This window comes from Larus michahellis, chromosome 1 (assembly GCF_964199755.1).
Source record: "Larus michahellis chromosome 1, bLarMic1.1, whole genome shotgun sequence".
NCBI lineage: Eukaryota > Metazoa > Chordata > Aves > Charadriiformes > Laridae > Larus > Larus michahellis.
In genome coordinates this window covers 56,830,260-56,854,685 of record NC_133896.1, presented here as the reverse complement: position 1 = coordinate 56,854,685, position 24,426 = coordinate 56,830,260, and the positions used below count along the sequence as shown (strand labels likewise).

Here is a 24,426-nt window from a genome sequence, read left to right as displayed (position 1 = left end):
CTGAAATCTCAGCATGATCTTTTCCCCTTGCCGCTGTCACTGGAGAGTTCTAAGACCCAGTGTCCTTCCTGCCTCGCTGTCCCCATTCCCTCCCCCAAACCAAGGCAGAAAAATCCTGAAACCAACAGGCTTTCCCTCCCTGCCCCCTTTTTTCACATGCGTGTTCAGCCTGCATTGTTCCCCTGTCTTTTCCCATGGCCCAGCACATACATGGACTATAAGCACAGCTGGACAGAGAAGGGGCAGCCAAGGCTTGCGTGACAGACAAACAAACTTACTCAAAGTCACCATCCTGGTACTTGCCGAAGGCCTGAAGGATGACTGTGCTGATCGCCATGAGGGGCTTCACCACACAGAACTGCAGGGTAGCCTATAGGAATGAGAGAGGGAGAATGAGAAGGCAGGAGGTGCAAGAGGCCAAGTTCCCAAACCAGCGCCACGATGGTGTGGCCACTGGGACAACTTAGCAAGGCAACACAATTCAGCCCCAACAAGGAGTCTGACTCCACCACTTGCTAACCGATTGTGCTTGAGGACTGCATCACCCAAAAGGAGATAAAAGAAGATTCAAAAGAAGTATGTGTGCTATCTACTTGTCCAGAATGTGAAGAAAAACCTTTCTGTAAGTTCCTCCTAGAAGCTGCTCAGCTGTTCTCTTCGAAGGCTGTTTTTCATAGGCTGTGTTGCAGCATATTTATGCACAGTAACATCATAAAAAGAAAAAAATCCCACACTGATACGAATGCAGCAAGTTTAACAAAGGGATACTAGGGAAGGGAAGCAAACTCCAATCCATAGTTGCCATAAAGCTAGGCAAGAAGGTCTCCTGGACAGGAGTGGCAACCAGCTCTCTGAGGAGGAACTTTGACAACTGCCACCATATTAAGGCATTTTGTATACAGTGATGTGTGTTGCCAGACAAAAGTTAAGAACTATTCTGTTGTCAGCCACACAACATCTACTGAATCTCCCCAAAGGGTCTGTGGCACTTGGGATCAGCTCTGTCCATTCTGCCAGTATAAATCACTGAGAAAGGACAACTCCTCTCTCAAAGCCACCTTCTTCATCTTCAAGGTCCTAAGAAAGTGGAGGGTCGTGACCCTAAAAACGTCACTCGTGTCTCCCTGAAGGAGACTGGAAGAGCCTGGGCAGGCACTGACCTGCGCACATGTGGGGCGGGCTGTGTATGGAAAGAAGGTAAACCAAACAGGAATCATTGCTTTGGATACGATGCAATTTGTTAGTGGTCATAAGACTTCAAGGAGATTAAAAACCCCAGCACATGCCAGTTAGTGAGTCACTGTAAATACGTGAACTGGAAAAGGTCAAGTTAATTGGTAAACAACTCTGTCCTCTGAGCTTCCACTCCTTCCAATCTGGGGATGTTTTAACCATTTCCTCGCAATTCAAACCACCACGTCCTATTTTTAGTTGCTTCCCTAGAAGACGCTGCAGCATATGGGAAGCACATGGATGGTGTGTGACTGATCTGTGAGGGTCACCAGACACAGACCCGGCAAAGAATCTTGATCTAGACATCTTTAAGGAAACAAGCTGTCCAGATTTTACACCACAGCCACCAGCATACCACCCGACTGCTGGAAGGCCGCAGGCAACGCAGGCAGACTGACTGACCCACCACAGGCACCTGCCTGAGAACAGCTTGGGGTGGGGGCGAAAATGGAAAGAAGGAATGGTTATAACACACAGATTCTTTCAGGATGAAAGGGACTGGAAAGAGCAGAAAACGGGCAAGTGGTGGTGGGAGGCAACAGGAGTGCTGGAGATGCTTAGAGCAGGGATAAAATGGGCAAAGTACTCCCTCCAGCATGTTCCTCCTCCTGATCACCACAATGGTGGATACTGCACAGATCAGCACCAAGATCTCCTCTGTTGCCCTTTTGCACCAAGCTACCCAGGAATTTGCCTTGAAAGGTCTTCCTCAGCAATCCTGGAAGTCTAGAAGTACTAGAAAGTGAGTCTTGGTGCCGAAGCTTTCTCACCAGGACAACATTTAAGCTTGAGCCAAGAAGAACGTAAGCACTTAAATATCCCTTTGCAAGACACCTCCCTCAGAGCCTCCACAGCAGAGCTAGCAGTTTGCAAAGGGCAGGCCTGACTAGAAGAATTGCTGCCAGATAGCAGCAAAGCAAAAGCAAAATATCCACCTAAGCCTGAGTCACCAAGCGAGCTGAGGATTTGTGGAATCAGGCAGAATCCGCACCCCCCCCGATAAAAGTGCTTCTTGTCTTCATTGTTGTGAAAAAAACTTTCCGAACGCAGCCAGATGCAGCCCATGTGGAGATAACTGCCAGAGGCTGTAGGACCTGAGAAACAAGAGGTCCAAGGAAATTATTTCTCCAGTACCCTTTTACCTTGACGGGTGTTATGTTTGCTTATGACATATTTAAAGGTAAAAGTTAACGTTAGGAGCAAAAAGAATAGGTAATGCATCAAATCAAACATGGGGTGTACAAATGAAGCCCAAGAAAATCAGATGAAGCAGCTTAGAAAATAAAAGTATCAGGGAAGAAAACGGGAAAGCCATGAGGAAAGAACATGCGACAAACAGAACAGGGAAAAGAAAGATGTGGTCCTTTGGAATAGGACAATTGTGCTGCAGAGATTAACACTAGATGTTACTATGAGTCTGCATTGTACCCTTGATGTTCCTGCACATTGCTAAAACACAGAAGATGGGACATGATGTGGAGAAGCCAGGACAGATATCTAGACCCAGTGACTGGAATTACAGTGACCTGAGCCCTTTCAAAGAACCAGACCTGCTTCATGCTGTCTCCAGAGAAACCTCACGTGTTCACTTCAGCAAGTGAGCAAAGCCTTGAAACTCACCTGCTGTTTCATGGCAGCCAGAGGTGACTGACCTGGGATGAGCAGACAAGGGCTGTATCGAGGTTTAGATCTCCCCCATTATCTCCCCCTCAACATCCCCAATTCAGCAGACAGACACACATGGTGAGCAATACTCGGTTCCTCCTACGAAGTGTTGTGTCATGCTTAACCCCCACCCTCTCCTCAACTCCAAACCACAACAGCAGCACTGGGAATTCAGGAGGCTGTTACACAACTGTGGGGTGTCTGCAACACAACACAGCCATCAATTTCTTAAAGTTGGGACCTCTGCAATCCAGAAAGGGAAGAGACAATCAGAATTTCTTCCCACAGCTAACATCAGCTCCAGAAGATAAACTGGGCCTTTTGCTAAGGCCTTCCTGATGCAGGGTCGAGTAGAAAAATGTTAAGATCATTCAAAACAAACAAACCAACCAACCTCGAAACACCCTCCCCTCTCACCAGTATACAGGCCTCTCAAAACAATAAAACCCCTCAAAGGAGTGCTCATCTCAGAAGTTTATCAGCAAAAGGCACCATTGCCACCCACACACACTTCATTAATTTCTAGAGGACAGCACAGTTCCTTCAGCCTGTACCTGTTTGCAGAACCTCAGGAATCCAATCGAATAGGTCTTTCCCCAGAGGCAGCAAGTCCCGTATAAACAGCTGGACCTGAAAGAGCCAACACAAGATGACAGGGTTCAGAAGCAAGATTTGGGCTAGAGTGCAAGATTCCTACCCTCTTTGTCTACCTCTCTGTAGCAAAGTTGTAAGACTGGTGCTTTCTCCAACTGTGATTACAGTTACAGCCATACCCTCTTTCAGAGACATGTTTAAAAACATCCTGACTCCACACTCCAATCTTTTTCTTTTTTTTTTTTTTTTTTTTAAGCTGAATAGCATGGGGAGAAACACAGATGCTAGAGGAAGCACACACAGCCAACCAAAGACAGAAAAGATTTAAAGGAGGAGAAGGGAGTAAGAAAAGAAACAAAGAAGTAGGCAGGTGTCCAGAAAAGTTGTGAATCAGTTCAGCTTGCCTAAGAGGATGTGATCAGCCTGACGTGTCTCAAAGCAGGATACTGGTAAATCATCACCATCCATAGTGCTCAGTCCCAGCAGACATTTGTCACCTGACACAGTTTTTTGGGGTAGGGATAGAGGCACAATAGGTGGGCAACGGAGGAGGAGAGCATCATGCTTTAAGCACAATAAATACTCACTCAATTGGTTTCCCTCTGATCTCAGACATGATGGAGCTCTCCCCTCCCAAGTATTCATAGCAGAGGCTGAGAAAGTTGTATATTACAAAGGCTGCAAAGACATCAATCAGAGTAAAATGACAATCAACTTCAAAACAGGTGGAAGGACCAAGAGTACAGGCAACAGACCAAACATTAGCAGGGACTGCTTATGCAGCATCTTTCCCTTCAAAGCACTCCAGATTATTTTCACTGCATTTATCATCCTACCTCAGCACTCACAAGACTATCTAAACTGGAGTTTGGCCAAGGTCCCAGGCCAGTTCCATGACTCATGCCAAAAGGGTCACAGGACCATTTAAAACTGTTTTACTTGGCATCTGTAAGATGACGTTCTTTACAGGGTTCCTGTGCATTATTCCAGGACATTACACTGGTACTAAATAATTTGGAAAAGTTATCTCTGATTCATCAACCATATCTTATCTCCTGTATTTAACCTTTTAGGTGATGAACATAGTTTCTCTCTCCGAGGTAACTAGACTATAGACATAAGAGTTGGGGAAACAGAGGGCTTTTACCAATCAGTGAGACTCTGTTTTCATGTCTGGTGGAGATTTCTGAAAAACAGGCTCTGTGCTTCATCTCCTCAGAGAGCTGAAACTTCTTGTGTACTGAACAGCCTTCGCCTTGGGCCACCTGTTTTTTGCCTTCCCCAGCAACCAGTACAGATGAGGAAGAGTCTTCTCAGACTGACTGCTAATACTCTGCCCCTTTTCAATTCTCTTCAAGTCTCAGTTTTGCTGATATATATAAACTGAGGGGAAGACACTGTGGGGAGCGTTCTCATCATAACTACAGACATGCTTTCTTTTCATGGGATCCAAACCCATTTAACTGTGCACAGAGTAAGCCTGTACTATCTGCTACTATCTCGACTTGTTATAATCGCTGCTGGACCCTCATACAGTTGTGAGATTTTTAAGGCAAGGACTATTCTCCCAAGTTTGACACGTTTTCCTTGGTGAAAAACGACAGACCAGGTGATCCTTCTTTCAGTGCTATTTTCTACGATAGTCTGTCCTTGGACATTCCCTGGAATGCCAACACCCAAATCCTGGTTTTGGTGCCCAGAATTGACATAATACAAAGAGAAAATAACTTGGGATGGAAACAGAAGTCTCAAGGAACTTTGAAATAAGAACAAAAGCCTAATAATATACAGTGGTGAGAAGCTGACCTCACCAAGCAGCCAGTTATTAGACCTGAGGTCAATTTTCCTATGTGGATGAACTTCCAAAGTCAGAGACAGACATCAACTCAAATTCTTCTACAAGCATCCAAACTATGTCCTGGAAAAGGCATACTCAACACTCCCCAAAACGCTCATAGTCTCAGAACATTACATTTATGGCTTGTAGGTGTGCCTAGCTGGCAAGAATGCCACAGCACATAAAAGCCAGCGGTATACCTGCCTCTGTGTATGTAATTGGGATATTGTTATTCCGTCTGTAATCCTTGTTAATGAACAAAGTTAGGTATGTTCATACAGCAATGATTTTGCTAAAGCCTTAATTAGGAGAGAAAACACCAACCATAGAAAACTTATTTAAATAACTGTGGTAACCCCTTTTGCCTGCAATTTTCCTGCAACTTAGCTGACAGCTCCCAGCACCCAGAGGAAGAAAAGCTGTGCTTTTCCTGTTGTCCTCCAGTGACCCCTGCCCTCTGATGTGGTCATTACAATACCAGCTGCCCATTCCACAAGCACTACGGAAGACATGACATCAGAGGAAGAGAAGAAAAAAAAAGACAAGGAAAAAAAAAAAATAAAGGAGAGGGAAATATCTGCCCCTCCATCCCCAAAAGAAATGAATGCTAACTAGCTAACTATCAAAGCTCACCACACCACCAAAAGAACTCTTCTCCCATTCATCATCCACATTCATCAGATGGTGCTCATGACATCGACGTAACAAAAAGAAATGTCTACTTGTGTCAGTGTTACTGACACTCAGGTTTGTACAGAAGCAGAGTCATATGAAAAAGCAACACCAAAATATGTTCATCCTAACGCACACTATGAAATGCATCCCATAAACAGCCCAAGACAGTTTTCGAAATTTATTAACCAGGTCCCCCTGTTCCCTAACAGAGCTCCCCCCATTTTGCAACCTAATACCTTCCCAAAAATGAAATTATAAGATGTATGGCAAGGGAAAGCAGAGAACAAAATGGCTGTTTCAAAGCAGTCCCCAGAAAAAGTGAGGGAGAGAACCTGCTGACCAAAGGTGCTTTCACTTCCACCTGTGGTCTTTTTGCACAGCCCAATGTGCTGAGGTGAACTCTGGAGCATGGGCTGCCTCCTGAGCAGCTGTTCAGATGTTTGCAAACTCCCTGAGCAAGCTAGGCAGAGAGATACTGGCTGTTGCTAGGAGAGGAGTTTTGCAGAGCAGCAGGCTTCCTGCTAGACCTACACACACGCACAGGGTGGGGAAGGAGGGAAGAAAAAAAAAAAAAAAAACCAAAAAAAACCCAGGCCCAAACAAAGATGCCTTATGAATCACATGCACACGTTCGCCATCTGCTGCTGCATCCCAGAGCATTGTCATTGTATGCGAAGAAGGGCCTGCTGGTCCCTTCCGCTGATTAATGTGTTCACATGGCCAGGGGCACCTCTCTGCAATGCAGATCTTGCCAAAACAACTGCACCAGCAACTTATGATTTCATGAGGGTATAGCGATAAACTGACCTCAAAAATACACTGCTAGAGTGCAGCTTCTCCTGTTGGATGGGTAGGACTCTCCTTTCTGGATGAGATCAGGAGGGCAGTTTAGATAGCATTTATTGGAGAGTAAATGTTTCCCCTCGCATAAAATGCTAGTGGTATCATCCGCAGCAGATTACTAAAAATTATATAATTGGTAATTCATCCTGAACACAGCACCCTGTCTTCTACAGGACTCCAAAGCACTTTACACCTCACCAACACCAGCATGTGGTAGCTGTGCTACCCTGCGTGATCACAAAAGCGGCCACAGGATGGGACCAGAAGAATACGCCGCTAACATACTGCACCAGGAAAACAGGACAAAGCAAGCATCTGGCTGCTAAGTAAGTGATTGTCCAAGAACCAGGAGGTAACCGGTACCTTGCTTTAAACACCCAGCTAGAATCAGATTTTTGGCTTTACACGTTCCTGAAGCAAAAGACCCAAGAAAATAATAAACTTTGTCTCTACAGAACATTGAAGGGAAGGCTCAACACATCTTATGCTCAGAGGCCAGCGAGGGAGAAGGTCAGGTTGGACACGGCTCTGAGCAACCTGACAGTGAAAGATGTCCCAGCCCATGGCAGGGGCATTGCACTAGATGACGTTTAAAGGTCCTTCTCGACCCAAACCATCCTATGATTCTATGATTTTCAGCGAACCATGCTGAAACCAAAACTGAGCAAACCATGGTCACCCAGTGAGGCACACTGTAAAATTTTGTCTCGGTAGGTGACAGTAATGCTTTCTCCGTGTCCCCAAACCAGAAGCAAAAGTTCTCTCAGGGCAAAGACTTCCCACCTCCCCCGTATTTTCTGTCTGACCCCTCCTTACCTTCATAGCAGTCCCGCACTGTGCCAAAGTAAACATAGTACTGGTCATTGGTGAAGAACAGGAGACTGAGCCATGAGTCAAAGGCGTAAATGGGCACAATGAAGAGGATCCGAACAATGTAGCGCTGTTCATTTGGGCAGCTATAGCAGCGGAGATGCATGTAGATCTGAGAAGATGGAGAGGGGAGACCAGGATCAGTGGTATATGGAACAGAGAGGAGAAAGTGGAAGTGAAGAGTCAACTGGACTAACAGGAAAAAAACCTCAGTAAATCATCTCTTGATTGCCTCCAGCAACCTCAAGGTGATGAACATTAAAAAATAAAATAAAATAAAAAAAAAAATCACTGTTATCATATGGCATTGATACAGCGTCCCTTAGTTTGCAGAGAGTGGGAAGAAGGAGGAAAAGGAAGTGGGAGGCATTTCTCATCTAGTTTCTCATTGAGAATTAATTTACTGTTATTACCATCACCACCTTGCCCATATTTTGTTCATACCTTTTCTTCTAATTATCAATCCTATATTGCTGCTATTCTGTTTTAAGTACCCAAGATTCACAACACTGCAGGCTGCTTGTCTCTGAAGAGAGAAGGAGCATGCACTTACGCGCATGCTTATTGTAAACACTCTCCCTCTTGGCAGTTTTGGATGCTTTCAAGACTTTCACCTGAAACAACCTAAGAGAGCCCTTGGCAGTTTTGGATGCTTTCAAGACTTTCACCTGAAACAACCTAAGAGTGCCTTTCACAGCAGTGCCAAGAACTGATAAGCCACAGCCCGTCCGCTCAAAAAGCGCCATTCTGCACATTGATGACAGCACAGCCACAAAGCGTCAGCCATCAAGTGAGCACCGAGCTCATGCACCAAAGGAACCACGCAACCACACTTATTTTGTCTGTCTGCACACACGCTAATCCCCCTAAGTCACTGGCTGAGGGGACTGCAATGTCCCCACCCTATCCACTCCCACCGCTCACAGTTTGTTAGCCATCATTAAATCCCACACCTAAAATGCTTTTTCATAGAATACTCACCTCCTGGGAAAGGTATTGACCTCAAGCCTACCCTGAAGATGAACACCACTCCTGCAATGGCCTAATAACACACAGCCAGAGCTTCAGCACGAGTTGCAGGTACACTCTGTCAGCCACGGAGTCAGCAGAGGGCACTTCTCCAGAGGCAAGGCCTCCATACGGCAACCCTCATCAAGCGACTGCCCTAACTGCTGGGATTAATAACAGCTAGTTTACTACATACAGGCCTCATGACTGACCAATTTTGCTGCCTGAAGAGGCACAAGCATTTTTCTGAAGCTTCAACATGCATTTTGGGGTGCTGTGAGGATTTTCCAAGGTCCAACAAAGCATACATTGATGCTCTTGCCTTTCCCTTGCAAGGGAGAGGGGGTTGCCTCTCCCCAGCTGTCTGTTGCTCATCTTTTCCTGCCTCTTAGTCCAATCTGGTCAAAATTGACTGAAGGGCTCAAAATACTTTTGTTTCCTCTCCCCATCCCACAAGGAGCTCACAAAAGCCTCATTTCCTGAGAAGACCAGGTTGAAAATAAACTAACAAACCTTAGGGATATTTTTTCCTTGTGACAATCCCAGTGACACACCTCACCCAGCACAGGAACAGCTGACGCTGGAGTCCAGATGACTTTAAGCTTTGCCCTTGGGATGTCACAAGAGCCCTGTGATCCATGTGCCTATAAGAGCACAGGAACTGCTGCCTTGTAACAGGGCAACAGCGCGTTTCAATCAACACTGTGTCTCTGGCGCTGAACTCCATTGGTTTCTTCAGAGAAAGGCATTAATGCCTAAGTGTGCAATGCTATACTACAGAGGAAAGATTTCTTTCTACCCTCAGTAGGCAATCAATTTGTGTTCTGAAATAGGAGGATCCATGGCACTTGTAATTGTTACCCAAGCTGGTGAAACTGCAGATGTTACTCTTATTCATCAGTGACTAACCCGTTTTTGAACTTCACTAGCCCCTGTACTCCATCAATAGGCTGTAGTTTTCTAAACCCTAGTCATCACTCTGGAATCTACGGACAAACAGGTACAAAACACAGGTTGATAAATAACAAGGCTTGCGTTTCCCCACTGTGTTTTTCAGTTCACATGACAACTCCGTGAAAGAGAGGTACAGAACAGGATGCAGGGTTTGATTTGTTCTGGCCCCCAGGACACCTGCCCCAGAAAGAGGGAAGGGGAGAAAAATTAAAATAAAACATTTCCTGCTACTCCTTTCCGCAGTGGAGTTCAGCCTGTGGAATCCACTGGCACAGGAGATCAAAGGAGGTATGTCAAACAACAGATGACCACGATCATTTAGCTAACAGCTGACACAATAACAACATGGCTAGATTCAGCTACAAGACCTGGGAAAGGATGGCTTGACATAACACACCTTTCTGCAAACACTCAAGAGATGGTGAAATATTTTCTGCTAGTTTTAAAGAGTTTGGTTCCTCTCCATTCGCACTATGGAAATGGTCTGAACCTGGGCAGAAAAAGGCTTTCGTATAAAGTTGTCACCTTCATCAGCACAGACAATATATTAGACTCCAAAGAAGAGGTCCTGGTACCACTCCAGAGTCTGTAAACCCCCATCACACAGCTGTATCTGGCAGAGATAAGCCAGGGTATCACGTGTTCCTCCATATGGGGAAAAGAAAAGGATGAGAAGTAGGAGTGATGGGGTTTTACCTGATGGCAGGTGATAAGCAAAGCTGTCCATACAAAGAAACCTGAGATGGCCTGAGCAGCTGTGGTCATGAGGAATATTGGCTGCTCCACAGCCGTGGGGCTGCCATCCTCCGGCATCCAGGAGAAGTTGGGAGCCACAGCTGGAGTGGTGGCAGTTGACCCCAATCTGGGGGCTGCAGTGACGTCAGTCATCACTATCATGGTGGCTTTTGGTGTGAGGTTCCAGTTGGGATTGCAAGAGAGCCGCCCACGAGCCAAGACCTGTCAAGGAAGAGAACCAAAAAGCAATTGAGCCCAGCTGAAAGGACTCAGGAGCCGAACAGTAACAGTGCTTTGCATCTCTCACATGTCTTTCACCAGGCTGCTCACATGGTTTATGAACAGGACCTGGATAAGTCTGCCACTGCCACCCCTCGTGATACAACAAATCATGTGGTACTCAGGAACCTCTCTACCACTCACAACACAGCCTCCCCAAAATCATGGAACACTGCCACTGTCACCACCCTTCTGCGATAAAAATATTTAAGAACAACATGAATGCAGCATTCACCTAAGATCAGAAGGAACTCTTTCAGTATGGATGATTTCGATACAACGGGCACACTTGAGTTAACAGCTCTACTCCACGAAAGCACGGGCTATTCTGACATGTCCCGAAAAGCCAGAATCTTAGTCTTATGGTTTCATCCAGAAGGCAGCAGAACGAGCAGCAGCAGGAAAGAACATGCACCACAGAGTGTCACTGTGTAGCAAGAGGGAAAGAAGAGCATCCCTGTTCCTCCAGCAAGCAATCTCCATCTCTCCCCCTGCCATTTTGAAAACGACACTCAACCCAAAGTACCTTCATTGGAAGGATATGTGCTAAAAGTTCTCCTCGCTAGAAATAAGAGCATGAACATGATGCTTTTACCAAATACCATATAGCATGGTACGCTTAGCCAGCCTATCATTAATTCTACTAACTTAGCATTGCTTTCTATATGACATGAATTTAACCTGATTGGCTTTTAAAAGCCAGTTGACCCATGAAAACACACCCAGAACACAAAGATATGCAAGATTTCAAAGCAGCATGACCCCTGGTCATTTCCTGGATGAAAAGCTATTTTCTGCCAATGGAACAAATTCTTGAAGGTCTATGATCTAAAGCAGCTATTATTTTCAATTTGGTTGTAAGCAGACTTTAATGTGACCTCTGGATTGGAGGAAGATAATCCACTTAAACCAAGATCACAAGCAGGCAGCCATTGGTTCTATCCACTAGAAGAGCTGCTTCTGATGCGGTTGTAGTAAAGACACAGTTACCAAGGGGAAGTGTATAATACTGCCTCCTAATAGTTTTCAGGATGCCTTTTCTTTAAAAGCACAAGACATAGCTCCTATGCAGGCCTTTAAAATCAGCAGATGGAAAGGGCTTTAGAAAGGCCAACAATCCATCGCCACGGTTTACAGCTGCAGCAGGGAAAGACACGTCTGTCGTTTACTGACAGGGCACAGCAGAACACGAAAGAGAACATACGTTCATAGATGAACTGCCCCAGCTTTGCTTCACCCAAAGCCACAGCACAAATCGGGGAACAAGCACCCTTTAAAAGCAGAGGGTCAGGAGCAAATCATTTCTACATGCACACCAGGGTGTGCAAATGGCCCCTCCAGCACATGGTTTTCCAAACCACATACCTGAACCAGCAGCGTGCAGCACTCTAATGTTACTTATGCCACATTCCACCTCATTGCTGCTTTCTTCCACAGGGGGAAGAAAACAAATACAAATCCTGAGACGTATCCAGATTTGTTTAAGTAGATATTATCTTACTATAGATGCAACTGCACAACTGTGATGGTTTAATTCACAAAATAATCGCCAAACTTGGCTTTTCTTCATTCTTTCCAGTCGTTCTTTTTCCAAAATATCCCTGCTCTGAGTTACAGCTTTCCATAACTGCACATACCGAAGGGTAATTCCTTTCCAGTCCTGATCAGTACAGGAACTATAACTGTTAAGTTTTGAGTTTCAAAGCATACACACACACATTAAATTACCCATACTATATCTAAAAATTTGGAGAGATGAAGACTGGATGGAGATGTCACGTTGTAGCAAGGTTTTTATTGCTTTCAGAAGAAAGGGATTTCTACACAAGTGGCTTCTGAAGCGACTGAACACTCCCAGTGCTGCGAGTGCTTCCACTAAGCTCACAAAGGGCACATCTAAAATGAAATCAGAGCAGATGCACCTGTGGTTAACCTAGCTCTAAATAAAGTCCAGCCAGCTGCGATCCTGCACATCCCAGTGCACTTTGGGAGCTATGCAAGAGAGGAAGCTGCTAAGCCCTTCCTAAAGTTCATGGGGGGGAGGATCTCTACTGCAGGACACCAGTGGCAGGAGGGACAGGATCTGGAGCTCCACGCTCCAGCTAATCAAACTACACCGAGAGCACAGACCCCAATGCAATGCCAGTAACATCAGCAGAACTGAAGACCTGCAAGGGAATTCCTCTGCTTCTCTGCTCTCATTTTAAAAGAAGCTGAAACAACAAAAAAGTGATTAACAAGCATTTTGACGTGACAAGGGTTACGTATTCAGAAGCAAGGACACTTACAAGTTCAAGTTGTATATGTAACCTTAACACTGCCCCCTTGTGATTATACATCAACTGTTATTAATTACATGATTATGCCTCATTCTTCACCTAATCCCCTTTAATTCACAGAGTCATTGAAACTAATAACTCTTCCCAGCACTGTATTCTGAAAGAAAATATACAAACTGTCTTAACCAGAGCTCCACTTCTCTTTTCCTGCCCCAAACTCCAATCCACCTCACCCATGAGCACCCCCTGTTCCTCCGGGTTTCCCCTGACGACAGCTTTTTAATCGGTTGATACTTTTTATTGGCTCCAAGCATCAGCTTGCAGTTCATTGTCCTTGCTAGTGAAACACGAAGGAACACTGTACTCCTGAATCTGCAAAATTAACATATACCTTCGAAATTATCCCTTCTAATCTCCTGAAGTCCCACACACCACTGCTACAGTGACAGGTACAAGCAGTGCACAAAGCTATTATGAAAGACTACTGTATGCAAGAAGCTGAAGCTGTAAGAGCAATTCCGTACTGTATTTAAGAAATAGATAATAGCACAGATGGTTGGAGCCTTAACCAGGTGAGTGGATTTCAGCTCGTTCACTACCACCAGCTCAGAGGCTGCCAGCTGCTATTTTGCCTTGCTAAAAAGAACATCATGAGAGCAGGCTATAGCAACTCTCTTAACAGGCCTTGTTTCCGAGATGCCTCTTCCCCGCCGTGCAAGGAGACACCAGCCCAGTACATCATTAGAACAGGCTTCCAGCAAAGGCAGTGCCTGGGAGCACATCACGGCAAACACGCTGCCTTGACAAGCTACAGATCCAGCATCTTGGTTAAGCAGCTTCCCTCTTACCTGACACACTGAATGTGTTTTGATAGGCGTTTCTTGGACGCCTACCTCCACCTCAGCTCATGGCAGTGCCACAACACGTGCCTTCCTGCTTCCTCTCACGCCTGGAGAAAAAGGTCCTTTCCAAGAGCCACAAAGCTATTTCATATTCACCTCGATTTTCTCCATTCTCCCACTTTGCTACTCCAGCTGTGCAACAACCTGACAGCAGTTAGGCTACTGGCTGCAATCTCTTTTCTGTGTACTCCTCCCAGCTGCCTACATGGTCTCTGTTGTTTCTTGTGCATTTTAACTCCTTGGGACAACCATCTTTTTGTTCTCTGCCTGTACAATTCCAAGCACTGCGAGGTACCGAACCATGAGGAAGGCACCTGACATTACTATATGGCAAATTAGGCGCATTTTGAAACCTAAATTACCAATGCAATACAAACCAAACCAATCTAACGCGTAATAAATTTTGAAGAGCTCCTTACTCTTCTGCCATATCATGTTTCCTCTGCCCATCTCTTTCACTACCACCTCATTGCTTCCACTTCAAGGGAGAGTAAAATTACTTGCACGCTCATTCTCCCTCTCTGGAGGGCTCTCCTAAATATATCAAAGGAAAACATTTCAACACTTCTAAATTTCACTCTTGAAGCTTTACCCATCGCCAGCTGACTACCTTGCTCCCCCTGGAGGTAACCTGCAATATAGGGCGTCCCAAACAGGACCAGTAGAATAGATAGCCAGGAAAAGCACCAAACTTTAGAAACTGGAAACATGCACACAGAAAAGTATATCCGGGTAAACACAAAGGGCTTTCGGATGCAGGGTTAGGTGTATTTCAGGATGGCCGCAGGAAACTTGAATCAGCTGGTACGATTCCTGTATGTGGGCTACATGAGCTTCAGGCAGTGCTTAGGTCTGCATGAGGTCTATAGCCAACAACCCCAGATGTGGAATGCAGAGATGACACCCCCATTCCCAATAAGCCACTGCATTACATTAGAGCAAGACAGGACCTTGCACTGCCAGGGCATTCGCTTAAACACCAACCTAGTACCAGCTTAAACTTATCTAACAGATCTTCTGAAAGCACTTTAGGAGCATTAGGGTATGCTCTCAATGCAAGGAGGAGAAAAGAAAATAAAGCAAAGCATGTGCTATTGATATCAAGACGTCTGTCCAGAGAAGTTGTGGATGCCCCATCCCTGGAAGTGTTCAAGGCCAGGCTGGATGGGGCTTTGAGCAACCTGGTCTAGTGGAAGGTGTCCCTGCCCATGGCAGGCAGGTTGGAACTAGATCATCTTTAAGGTCCCTTCCAACCTAAACCATTCTATGATCCTATGAGCTATCCTGATAAAAACCTAGAGATGCAAAACACCGTTACTGAGATTCTTGATAGGGAAGGGGCTCCAACCTGCATGGAGACCGGTTCCATAAATGTAAAGCTGGCAGGGATGTGTCCACAGGGCCTGCATCCACAGAAAACAGAAAACAGAAAACCAACAGGGCAGTAATTCTCGATCAGAAGCAGATTGCCAATTCTGTATCTTTTGGAGACAGAGGCTTTCTGTCTCTAACATTAACATGGCAGCTTCTTCTACCAAAAATAAACTCAGAACAGTAAACAGAAGGGATACGGCACAAGTGAAAACAAAAAACCTCCATTTTTGGCTTGCGTAAAGGCATGGAAAATGTTACCACCAAGGAAGAGCTATTTCTACACAAAAGATAAACAAACAAATATGTAAACTCCATTTCTGATGCAAGAGAAGTGGTGTAAGAGGAGGGAAGAAACGTTCAAGTTTGGTCCTTCAGTTCCTAGGGGTACTTCTGAACACATATTCAATCACGGAGTCCAGAAAAGGAGGAGTGGCCTGCCAGCTCTGAGCAAGACCCACTCTGTTATGCTGCTGGCAACAGCTCACTCAATTTGCCCTGGTGTCGGCAAGAAAAGAAACCCAAACGACATGACTCTGAAGCCGTTCCCTGCCATCTGCAAACACAATCTGTGTTTTTAAAATAGATCATCTCCTCCGAGGCTAAAAGAATTTAATTTCTAAACTGCTGAGAGAGCAAAGAATGATGCACAAAGCTATCCCATGAAAGAGTCTTAACAGCTAAGCCTCCTTCTGCTGTACAAGATATGATCCAACAAAACATGCATGACCTGGCTGCAAGGTTCTCCTGGAAAGCTACAAGACAAGAAACTGCTCCTCCTTAAAACCTACTCCACGCTTACTGTAGTCTCAAATATCCACCATGCTGAACTTTGTTTCCGTTAAGATACCACAAAACCATTTTCCATTCCCTTCTTAACTTCTTATCCCTCCAAAAGTTTCTCCATTAAATTATCATTATTCTGGACCCAAAAAGAACAATGCAGAAGTGCCATGTGGTAGGTGATTTAGAGTCTGAATTTTCTGCATCTATTAGGACACAAGCCAGAGCTTTACATCAGCGAAAGCAGGAGCTTTATGGTTTTCAGAATGTCCCCTAGACTTACACGGAGTACAAGAACACATGACAAAATGGTTCAAGGTTTATTTTAGACTATTTTAATTATAAGAACGGCTAGAAATGCCAACTGGGATCAGCCCTTTCCATTGTGCTAGGTATATATTGCAAATTCATAATTGATTTAAAGTCTTTTTCAACCCCCAAAGGCATGGCATCACCAGCTGATCTGGTAAAAGATAGGAAACAGAGGAGGTAGAGAGTCAGGACAAAATAACTTAATGCTATACAGTGAGAGAGTTGCTGGTGCAGCTCAAATCAGTGACAGCTATAAAAGAAAATCAAATGCTTTTAAATTCATTTCTTCTTAAATTACTTTTACTCTCTGGGGTGGCATCTAGTTTACTTAGCTATGAGACATGAAAAGGTCCCAACAGTGCACTTTTAAGCTCTCCAGCAGCATTCCCAAAACAATCTGAGTTAAGTATGTGACCTGGCATGCCATTTTTACTCGTGCAACTCATTTATGTTTTACTATTCATGCTGGGCAAAGCTTTCTTGACATCAAGTCAGTGAAAGTCACCCCACAACACGCACTACGAACACCAGCATATGTACATAACTGCAAACACACGTGAGCAATACTGTGCTCAGCTAGAAGATGGACATTTGACAAGATTTACAAAAACATGCAGTGACTGAATCTATGGTTACTGTGCTTTGTATCAGCTTAATGCACTTCTCTCTCTGCACAACAAATTCTGATCCAAATGCAGTTCTTCACAATGTTATGTCTCCAGAGGTGTAAGAAGTGTGAAAGCTGAAGGGATTTTGCCCTGTTGCAATTTTCAAAACAGCTGTCAGTATAGTCAGTGAAACAAGAGAAAAGTGTCACTGGGACATAAAACCAGTAGCGCCAGCATGAGCGGAGCAGGAAGAGCATTAGCCTCAGAAGCAGAAGGCAGAGGAGTCATGCACCAAGGAGGACCAAACCCCAGGGCAAGGCACACACCCACTAAGCTATACTCAAGAGATGATCCAACGCCTATGTACACGTAAGAGCATACCGTACACATAAACAATTTAACCTTCAACAAGGCCATGTAACTTCTTTTCTTGTTTTAAGGAAATTAAACTCTGAGAATACCACAAAAATCTTCTCCACCTCCAGCTCACACAGCCCCCACCCGTTTTGGTAATCTACACACAGTCATCCAAACAGAGAGCAGCTTCCCCTCCCCGTACACCCATTTGAAAACTCGGAATCAACAATAAAACCCTTTTACCCTGAGCCGTGCACTCTTCTTTCCAGAGTTTTTTTCTGCTCTATTAATTTCTGTTGTCTCGCTGTACTCACACAGCCCTCCTCCCCACATCCTCCTCCTCCTCTTTTTTTTTTTTTTTTTTTTCTGTGGACTGACCCAGATTGTGATAGGTCAACATCCAACATCCAGTCCCTTTTTGGAAGGGGAAAGGAAAAAAAGAGAGAAAGGGGGAGGGAAAGAAGGAGAAAGGAGGTTCTCCAACCTTCCAACCTCTCCTTCGAGAGTAGGATCAGGCACACTTGGTCCGTGCACTGTGTCCCTTTCCCATTTTCCCAGCAGCCCCACTCCACACGAACCAGTCAAGCCCTCTACTCCCAGGAGGGAAACACAGAACAACTACAAAAATATTCTGCAACTGGCAGAGGGGAAAGAGACGATGAGAAAAAGGATGTGTTGTAAACACTTGTGTCCTCCCTAACAGAGGAAGTTTACATTTCATTTTCCAAATTCTCAAGAACAAAGTCAAATCAGAACTTACTCCACCACCACTTGCATTCATCCCTTCCCACATCCAAGTGCCATGACAGAGGAGACAACAGTTTTAAAGTTGCCACAGGGTATACAGTTACTCTAAGAAGAATGAGAAGTCAAACTCTACAGCAGGATCAAAAGCCATTGAACTTGTGGCAGTCACACATACATTTGACCACACTTTTCCACACAGAATATAACATACAGAATCTATCAGATCAGATCCATACTTAAATTCATCAAGTAAATGTGCTGGAAGAAGCCAGATATCTTATCACAAGCCTAGGCAACTGTGCAGCGATGCGTAAGAGGAAGACAGCATATCCAACTTCCCCAGCAATCATTCTCTGATGCAAATATGTAACAGTGATGAACACTGCAAAAGTAAAAACAGCAATTCTCAACAAAGCACCCAAAGCCACTCTCTATGAAGCCATTTTGTTATCGCTAAAAGAACATCCGATCTGCTTATTTTTGTTTGTGGGCTGTTGCTTTTTTTATTTTTTTAAACTCTGGACATGACACACATACATCCTTCTTGTTAATTCCCAAAAATCACTGACTCCTAATTTCATTGCTCCTGTTCAACACTGCCCCGTTGACACTTCTCTCCTGCCCTGTTATTCCATCAAGAAAAATAAAAATCCTACAGATGCAGACTTCCAAAAGCAGAGTGAGGAGCTTTGCACTCCTTGGAGAGGATAGTTCCTCCCCACACAAAAATGCCAAGCCCCAGAAACATCAGCATTGCAGCTTTGCTAGTTAAAGAATGAATCCAGACACAGCACTTGCCTTACACAAGCTACCTCTGGAAGCTCACAGGCAGAGAGCAATGCCTGGGGGAGGAAACCATTCTCACCCTTGCTGGCTAAAGCACAGGCAGCACCAGAGGGGAAAGCCTTGCCCAGCATCCTCTTCCAAGGGCTACTTAGGCCACATGAATGGCTAGAAGCTGCTCAACCTTTCCTGACGGAGCAACGAAGCCAACCACAGAGGTTTGCAGAGAAGTTGCAAATACTGTTAGAAGCTGATGGATGCCAAGAGCTACTAAAGCACAGTTTGAGGGGATTCTGAAATACCTGTCTCTACCCCAGAAGTCAGCAACAGCAATGCATTTTCTCTACACAGAATGAGGTGCACCAAGCGCCCACCCGAGAGGGTGCGTGCTTAAAGACAAAACTTCAATTTTTCCAGACACGGTAAGATTAAATTACCCAGTTGGACGAAGTTGCCTAAATGGTAATTTATATGAATAACTTGTGGCTTAAAACTCTGCTGGAAAACCAGTGCCATCACAAAGCCATTTGGACAGGGGAAAAAAAAAGTCTGAAAGTCAGAGGAGTCTGGAGGAAGAGAGAGGTCACTCCCAGCACCCATGGGGCAATTAGCTGCAAATACCTTCACCCACCACTAAACACCTCTTCCTGGCAAAACTGGCAACAAGGAGACAAGATGTGATGAGCCACGAAGAGAAATTCACTCTCTTCTAATCTGCGTCCTCAAGCGACTGGCTTCTCCAGGTTCATTTTAAATAACCTGGACAGAGGCACAGCTACTTACATTACTGCTGCCTGGGCTCTATCTGTGCTGGAGATGAGCAGGCAACTGCAGGCTCACAAGAAATCAGCACAGCAGCCTCCAATAGCATCCATGTCATGTTTCACAGCCTGGGGAGGGAACAGTGGGCTGGCAAGGTCAGCTTTTAAGTTATTATTTCATCTCATCCCCTTCTCAAAGCCTCACTGCTGCACCAGATAATGTGTTGCAGTCATTTTCGTTGCTGAACCAGAGAGACTTTTTTTTTTTTACCTTTTTGCCACAGAGTAAACCAGGGGCCAGATGTACAACATACCCAGGCAGGGAGGAATGCTTTCAGGTTCAAAAAAATCTAAGGCCGTGACACCACCTCTCTATGTTCTTCGTCATTCTCCATTATACAACATCCTCAAATAGCTGATCATTTCAGTATCATCGGACTCCCAGGCATTGTGACCGTCAGAAAATAACAGAAAAAAGCAGTATTCCCATCCTTTCAATCCGGAGACAGACTTGAGGGTGGGGGGACAAATATCTGGGTACTCTATGGGTTATAGGACATTCAATGCTCCACGTACAGCATGTAAGTTCTTTCCCTGTTCAGGTTTCCTGTAAATTGTGCCCCTCGGGGGCTATAAAGACCTGGTCACACCTAGATACAGCAGGGCTCCTGGGCAGCTTGCCTATACACTGCATTTTTCCTGCACACAGTTTGCTCTGTTGCCTTCCCAGACATTTTACTTACACCCTCACAAACAAAAACCCCACAGAGGCTGAGCTGATTTTTAAAGACTAGAAAGAATCTAGCTATAAGCAAGTATTCCAGTCCCCTGCCTTTTCCCAGAGGAGGAAGATTCCAAGGTGAGGCTCCAGGGTGGCTGCAGCTCACTGCTTCAGATGGCAGAATTTCACCTCCAAAATCTTCCTGGGGAATTGCTGCTCTAAAAAGAATTCCAGTTGCTCTCTCTCAAAGTAGTCCGTAAGGAAAAAGAAAAAAAGAAAAAGAAAAAACAAACCCACACCAAAAACCTTTTCAAAAGGAAGTTTCCACTCCAAGTGCTATCATATTTTACAGTTATTTCAGCTAAGTGTTTTAATCCATCTTATCACAGTGTCAAACCACTTTCAGAGTCCCAAGTGTTCCGATAGGGTGTAACGTCTTGGCAGGAAACCGCTCTTCCACCACAAGAAAGCAAACCCCAAAGAGCTTGGGAAAAAGTGAGAACAGCACACAACACACACACCGCTTCAAGCAAACAGATGGGCAAGCCAGCACACAAAACCCAAACACCACGCTATTCTTTACAACACCTCAATTTTCCAGGGCCTCGATGAGCGCAATCAATCACAAGCTCTAAAAGAGAGGAAAGCTTCTGCCCCCAGCCCTGTTCAATAACACACAGCAGCTTTGTTACGCAGATAGCTAGCAGCAGTTGTGTCCTAGGAAAGCTCTACTGTACAAAAGTGAAGTGCAATTTCTCTCTGAGGCTCTACTATTCTCCTGATTCTGCAGACAGCCCAACCGGTACGTTCACCACTGCTTTATAACCTTGTTTTCCTCAATTTTACCCTGAAAACCCTGTGAAGACTAGTCACAGCAGCAGCCCTTCAGAATCAACAAGTCTGATTTGCAACTTCGTATTTTAGCTCAACCTGCAGTACTTTGAACGGTGCAACACCAGGCTCTTGAAGCAGCCAGGACCAAATAACAAACACCTCCTGAGGAATTCCTTGCTCCCACCAGCTATTACTGCAAGATCTCAAAGATATCCTTTGAGCTACTGGAAAATGAAACAGGCACTTCTGCTAGAAGAAGTAGGAGGCAAGAGCTCATCTCCATTGCTGCAAACATAAGCCAATTAAACACAGACCCAAAAGAGGAGGGGAGGAGGGATGAAGGTTAAGTTCCATCACATGGAAATTAAAAGGCTGTTGACTTAAGTCAAAACGTCTAATGATTATTAGATGTTTTTGTTAACTCAGCAGTAGAACTAGACAGAGAAATGGATTGACATAACATTTTTAGGGTGGGGGGAAGGTGTTTTAAAAGTTATTTTCATTATGAGTTGGGAAAAAACGACAACCCATCCTTCCTTTATCTACGAGAAAAGAACCCTAATCCCACAACTGCAAACCTCAAAAGCTCATCTCCCAGCCTGCTACCAGCTAGCAGGCAAACAAGCTGACAGAGAACAAGGCGGATTTCTAGCTGGATTCTGTCAAATCGTTAGACACCAGCCAGCTCAGAATGCTTTCGTTATGCCAAACCAGCTAGTCACGCTGGACTTTATTTTCTGAACAGCTTATGCATGTCTAAGAACCTTCCCCTTCTAACTGCCACGTGTCCCAGGGAGACAGGCAAATAAAAGTACAAGAGATGCTGGAGTGACTGTGAGGCGTTCTTCCCCTTGCCCCACATTTCCAAAACACAACCCGTTCGGCACTCAGAACTGATTGTAGAGACCTGAGCAGAATACAAAGAAAAACATCTTCCCGCACCACTCAACTGTTTAGAAATGCTCATTTCACTAGCAACGTTTTCCTGATCATTTTACATCAAAACTGAATCTCTCCTGCTCCGGATGCACAGGTAGCCACCTGCTGCATACATGCCACTTAAGGTTTACAGCACAACCATAACAACAATGGTATTAAGGACTTACAAACTGCTCCACTAAACCAGAGCAGATTCGAAGCCCATTTTCTTGAGGACAGTGGTGAAAAAAAGCCTGAAGTAGGCCTTTCTGGAATACTTTCACCATAAGAAAAACTATCCCTAAAGCCCTATTGTTTAGTACTCAGCCAACATCCTAAAAGCATGAGAGTTTATTTTTTTCCAAAAGCACCACACAAACTTTTAGTATTAGAAACCTGAATAACACGAACATTTCTAGAGAAATCTCTGGTCCCTTTTAGGGAGGGGCTAAGCTCTAAGACTCAAGGGTAACTTCCAGCAACACTAGTTCAATGGAACAGTTAACTATTGTGTTAAAAAAGCCGAGTCCTTGTTAGTGGGATGTATGCTTTATTGCATTTTCATCGATTGTTGTCTTTTTCTTGCAGGATAAGAAACAGACATTCCTATTCATCCTGTTAGCCTTCGCTCTATTATCGATCAATGCCTTCTATTTTTCTCTTCAAACGAGGCAAACAGTCTTCTCTCTGGGGAAGCCTGTCTATGTCTTCAGTAATTACTCCTGTTCAAGCTCCCTACGTGGCAAGAACCGTTTCAAACTTTCTATAAGGAGGAACCATCTTCAGTATTTCCTCTAGATTTCCCACTCCTCCTCCTCCCACTCTTGACAGCTTTGTGGTATTCCAGGCAGCTTTCATAGAGCTGTCCCTGAAACCACTCCAGCCCCTTTCCTGGATCACAATCCACCAGAGCCCAGTCACGCACGCGTTCTCCCAAAGCCCTCCTTCCACTACACATTGCAGCTGCCAAGACTGAATTAGCCCTCGTGGAGCGACTGAAATTTCAAGCCACCGTGAGCATCTGAACAAGACTGACCGTAACTCACCTGCGATAGAAAAGCACGAAGGCACAGCGACAGCCTCCTCACACACCTACCACATCAGCGCACACACACACGCGCGGTGCTTGGCAGTCCATCCAGCCCAGACCAGGGGAAGCACAGCAGCCACGACCCTGGCACCCACCACCCTGCTGGGGTCTACTGTGCTCCCAGCCCGCCTGGGGGCAAACACCGATCCAATGCCACCAAGCAGCACGACAGCACCGGGGGGAAGGGGGTGCTGCATGGGGCAACGCGTGTGCATGCATGGGGAGATTGGGTGGGCTGCAGCTGGGTGATGTTGGGGGCGGGGGGGGGGGGAATTGCAGGAGCTGCATCAAGGAGTGGGGGGGGATTGCGTAGGCTGCACCAGGGGGTTGGGGGGGATTGTGGGGGCTGCACTGGGAGCTTATGGGGAAGCACGGCACGGGGGGAGGGTGAGAGGCGGGGGGAGGGAGAGGAGCGGTGTATGGAGGCCACGCAGGGAGAATATGCGTGGTGGCTGTGGGGGAAGAGGGGGGACTGTGGGGGTGCGTGGAGGGGGAATGGGGGGGGGCGCGGAGAGGGGATGGGGAGGGTGGGGGGGCCCGGAGAGGGGATGGGGGGGCACACTAGGGGGACTGGGGAGGAGGGCTGAGGGGGCGGCACCGAGGAGGGCACGGGGCTGGGGGGGGGCCGCACCGGGCGATCGTTGTGAGCTACGCTAGGGAACGAGAGGAGGAGGAGGAGGGAGGGAGGAGGAAGGAGAGGAAGAGCGGTGGCGGCAGCCACACCGGGGCGATGCGGGGGAGGGGGGGGGTGTACGATGAGTTCGCGGGCGTCTCACCGGGCACCCGCGACCCCTCAGGCCCTCCCCGCGCCCACCGCAGCCGCCCCGGCTCGGCGGCCAGCCTGCCCCCGCCACGTCTTACCTCCCGGCGGACGGGCGGGACTCAGCTCGGCCCGTCAGAGTGAGGAGGGGTCGGGTCAGGCCCTGCCCCGCTGCCCCGCGGGCGCCGGCAGCGGCGCGGGGGCGCTGAGGGCCTCAGGAGCCCATGGCGACGCCGGGCCCAGCCCGGCCCTCCGCGCCTGCGCACGGCACGCCAGGCCACGCCCACTCCCCCGCGCCGCGCCGCGCGGGCGGGGCGGCGAGAGAACAGGGTGACGTAACCGCCCCGCTCTTAAAGGGGCCGCACTGCCCTCGGGAAGAGCTCCTTTCCCGGACAGGTTTGCGCCTCTACCTCAGGGATTTTTTTTCCCCAAAAACTGCGAGGAAAGACACACGTATAGGTGTTGGAAAGCAAAGCCGTAGCTCCGTTCAAGCCAGAAAAAGGGATT

General features: G+C 46.2%; 1 protein-coding gene across 5 annotated transcripts in view; it reads right to left on the bottom strand.

The window, feature by feature from the left end:
• The window catches only part of TMEM184B (transmembrane protein 184B), a 31,306-nt gene extending 7,106 nt beyond the window's left edge, over positions 1–24,200 (bottom strand). The window contains exons 1-6 of one of the 5 annotated variants that reach the window (XM_074579122.1): positions 24,021–24,199; positions 10,376–10,636; positions 7,664–7,829; positions 4,080–4,170; positions 3,453–3,528; positions 279–370 (exon numbers count right to left, since the gene is read on the bottom strand). In XM_074579122.1, coding sequence (XP_074435223.1) covers positions 279–370; positions 3,453–3,528; positions 4,080–4,170; positions 7,664–7,829; positions 10,376–10,576 — 626 coding nt within the window. In that variant the 5' untranslated portion in view covers positions 10,577–10,636; positions 24,021–24,199. Of the gene's footprint in view, positions 1–278; positions 371–3,452; positions 3,529–4,079; positions 4,171–7,663; positions 7,830–10,375; positions 10,637–15,222; positions 15,244–24,020 lie in introns of those variants that run through there. The other 4 variants (XM_074579132.1, XM_074579104.1, XM_074579113.1 and 1 more) reach the window with 4 other exon arrangements.
• Positions 24,201–24,426: the final 226 nt, after the last annotated feature.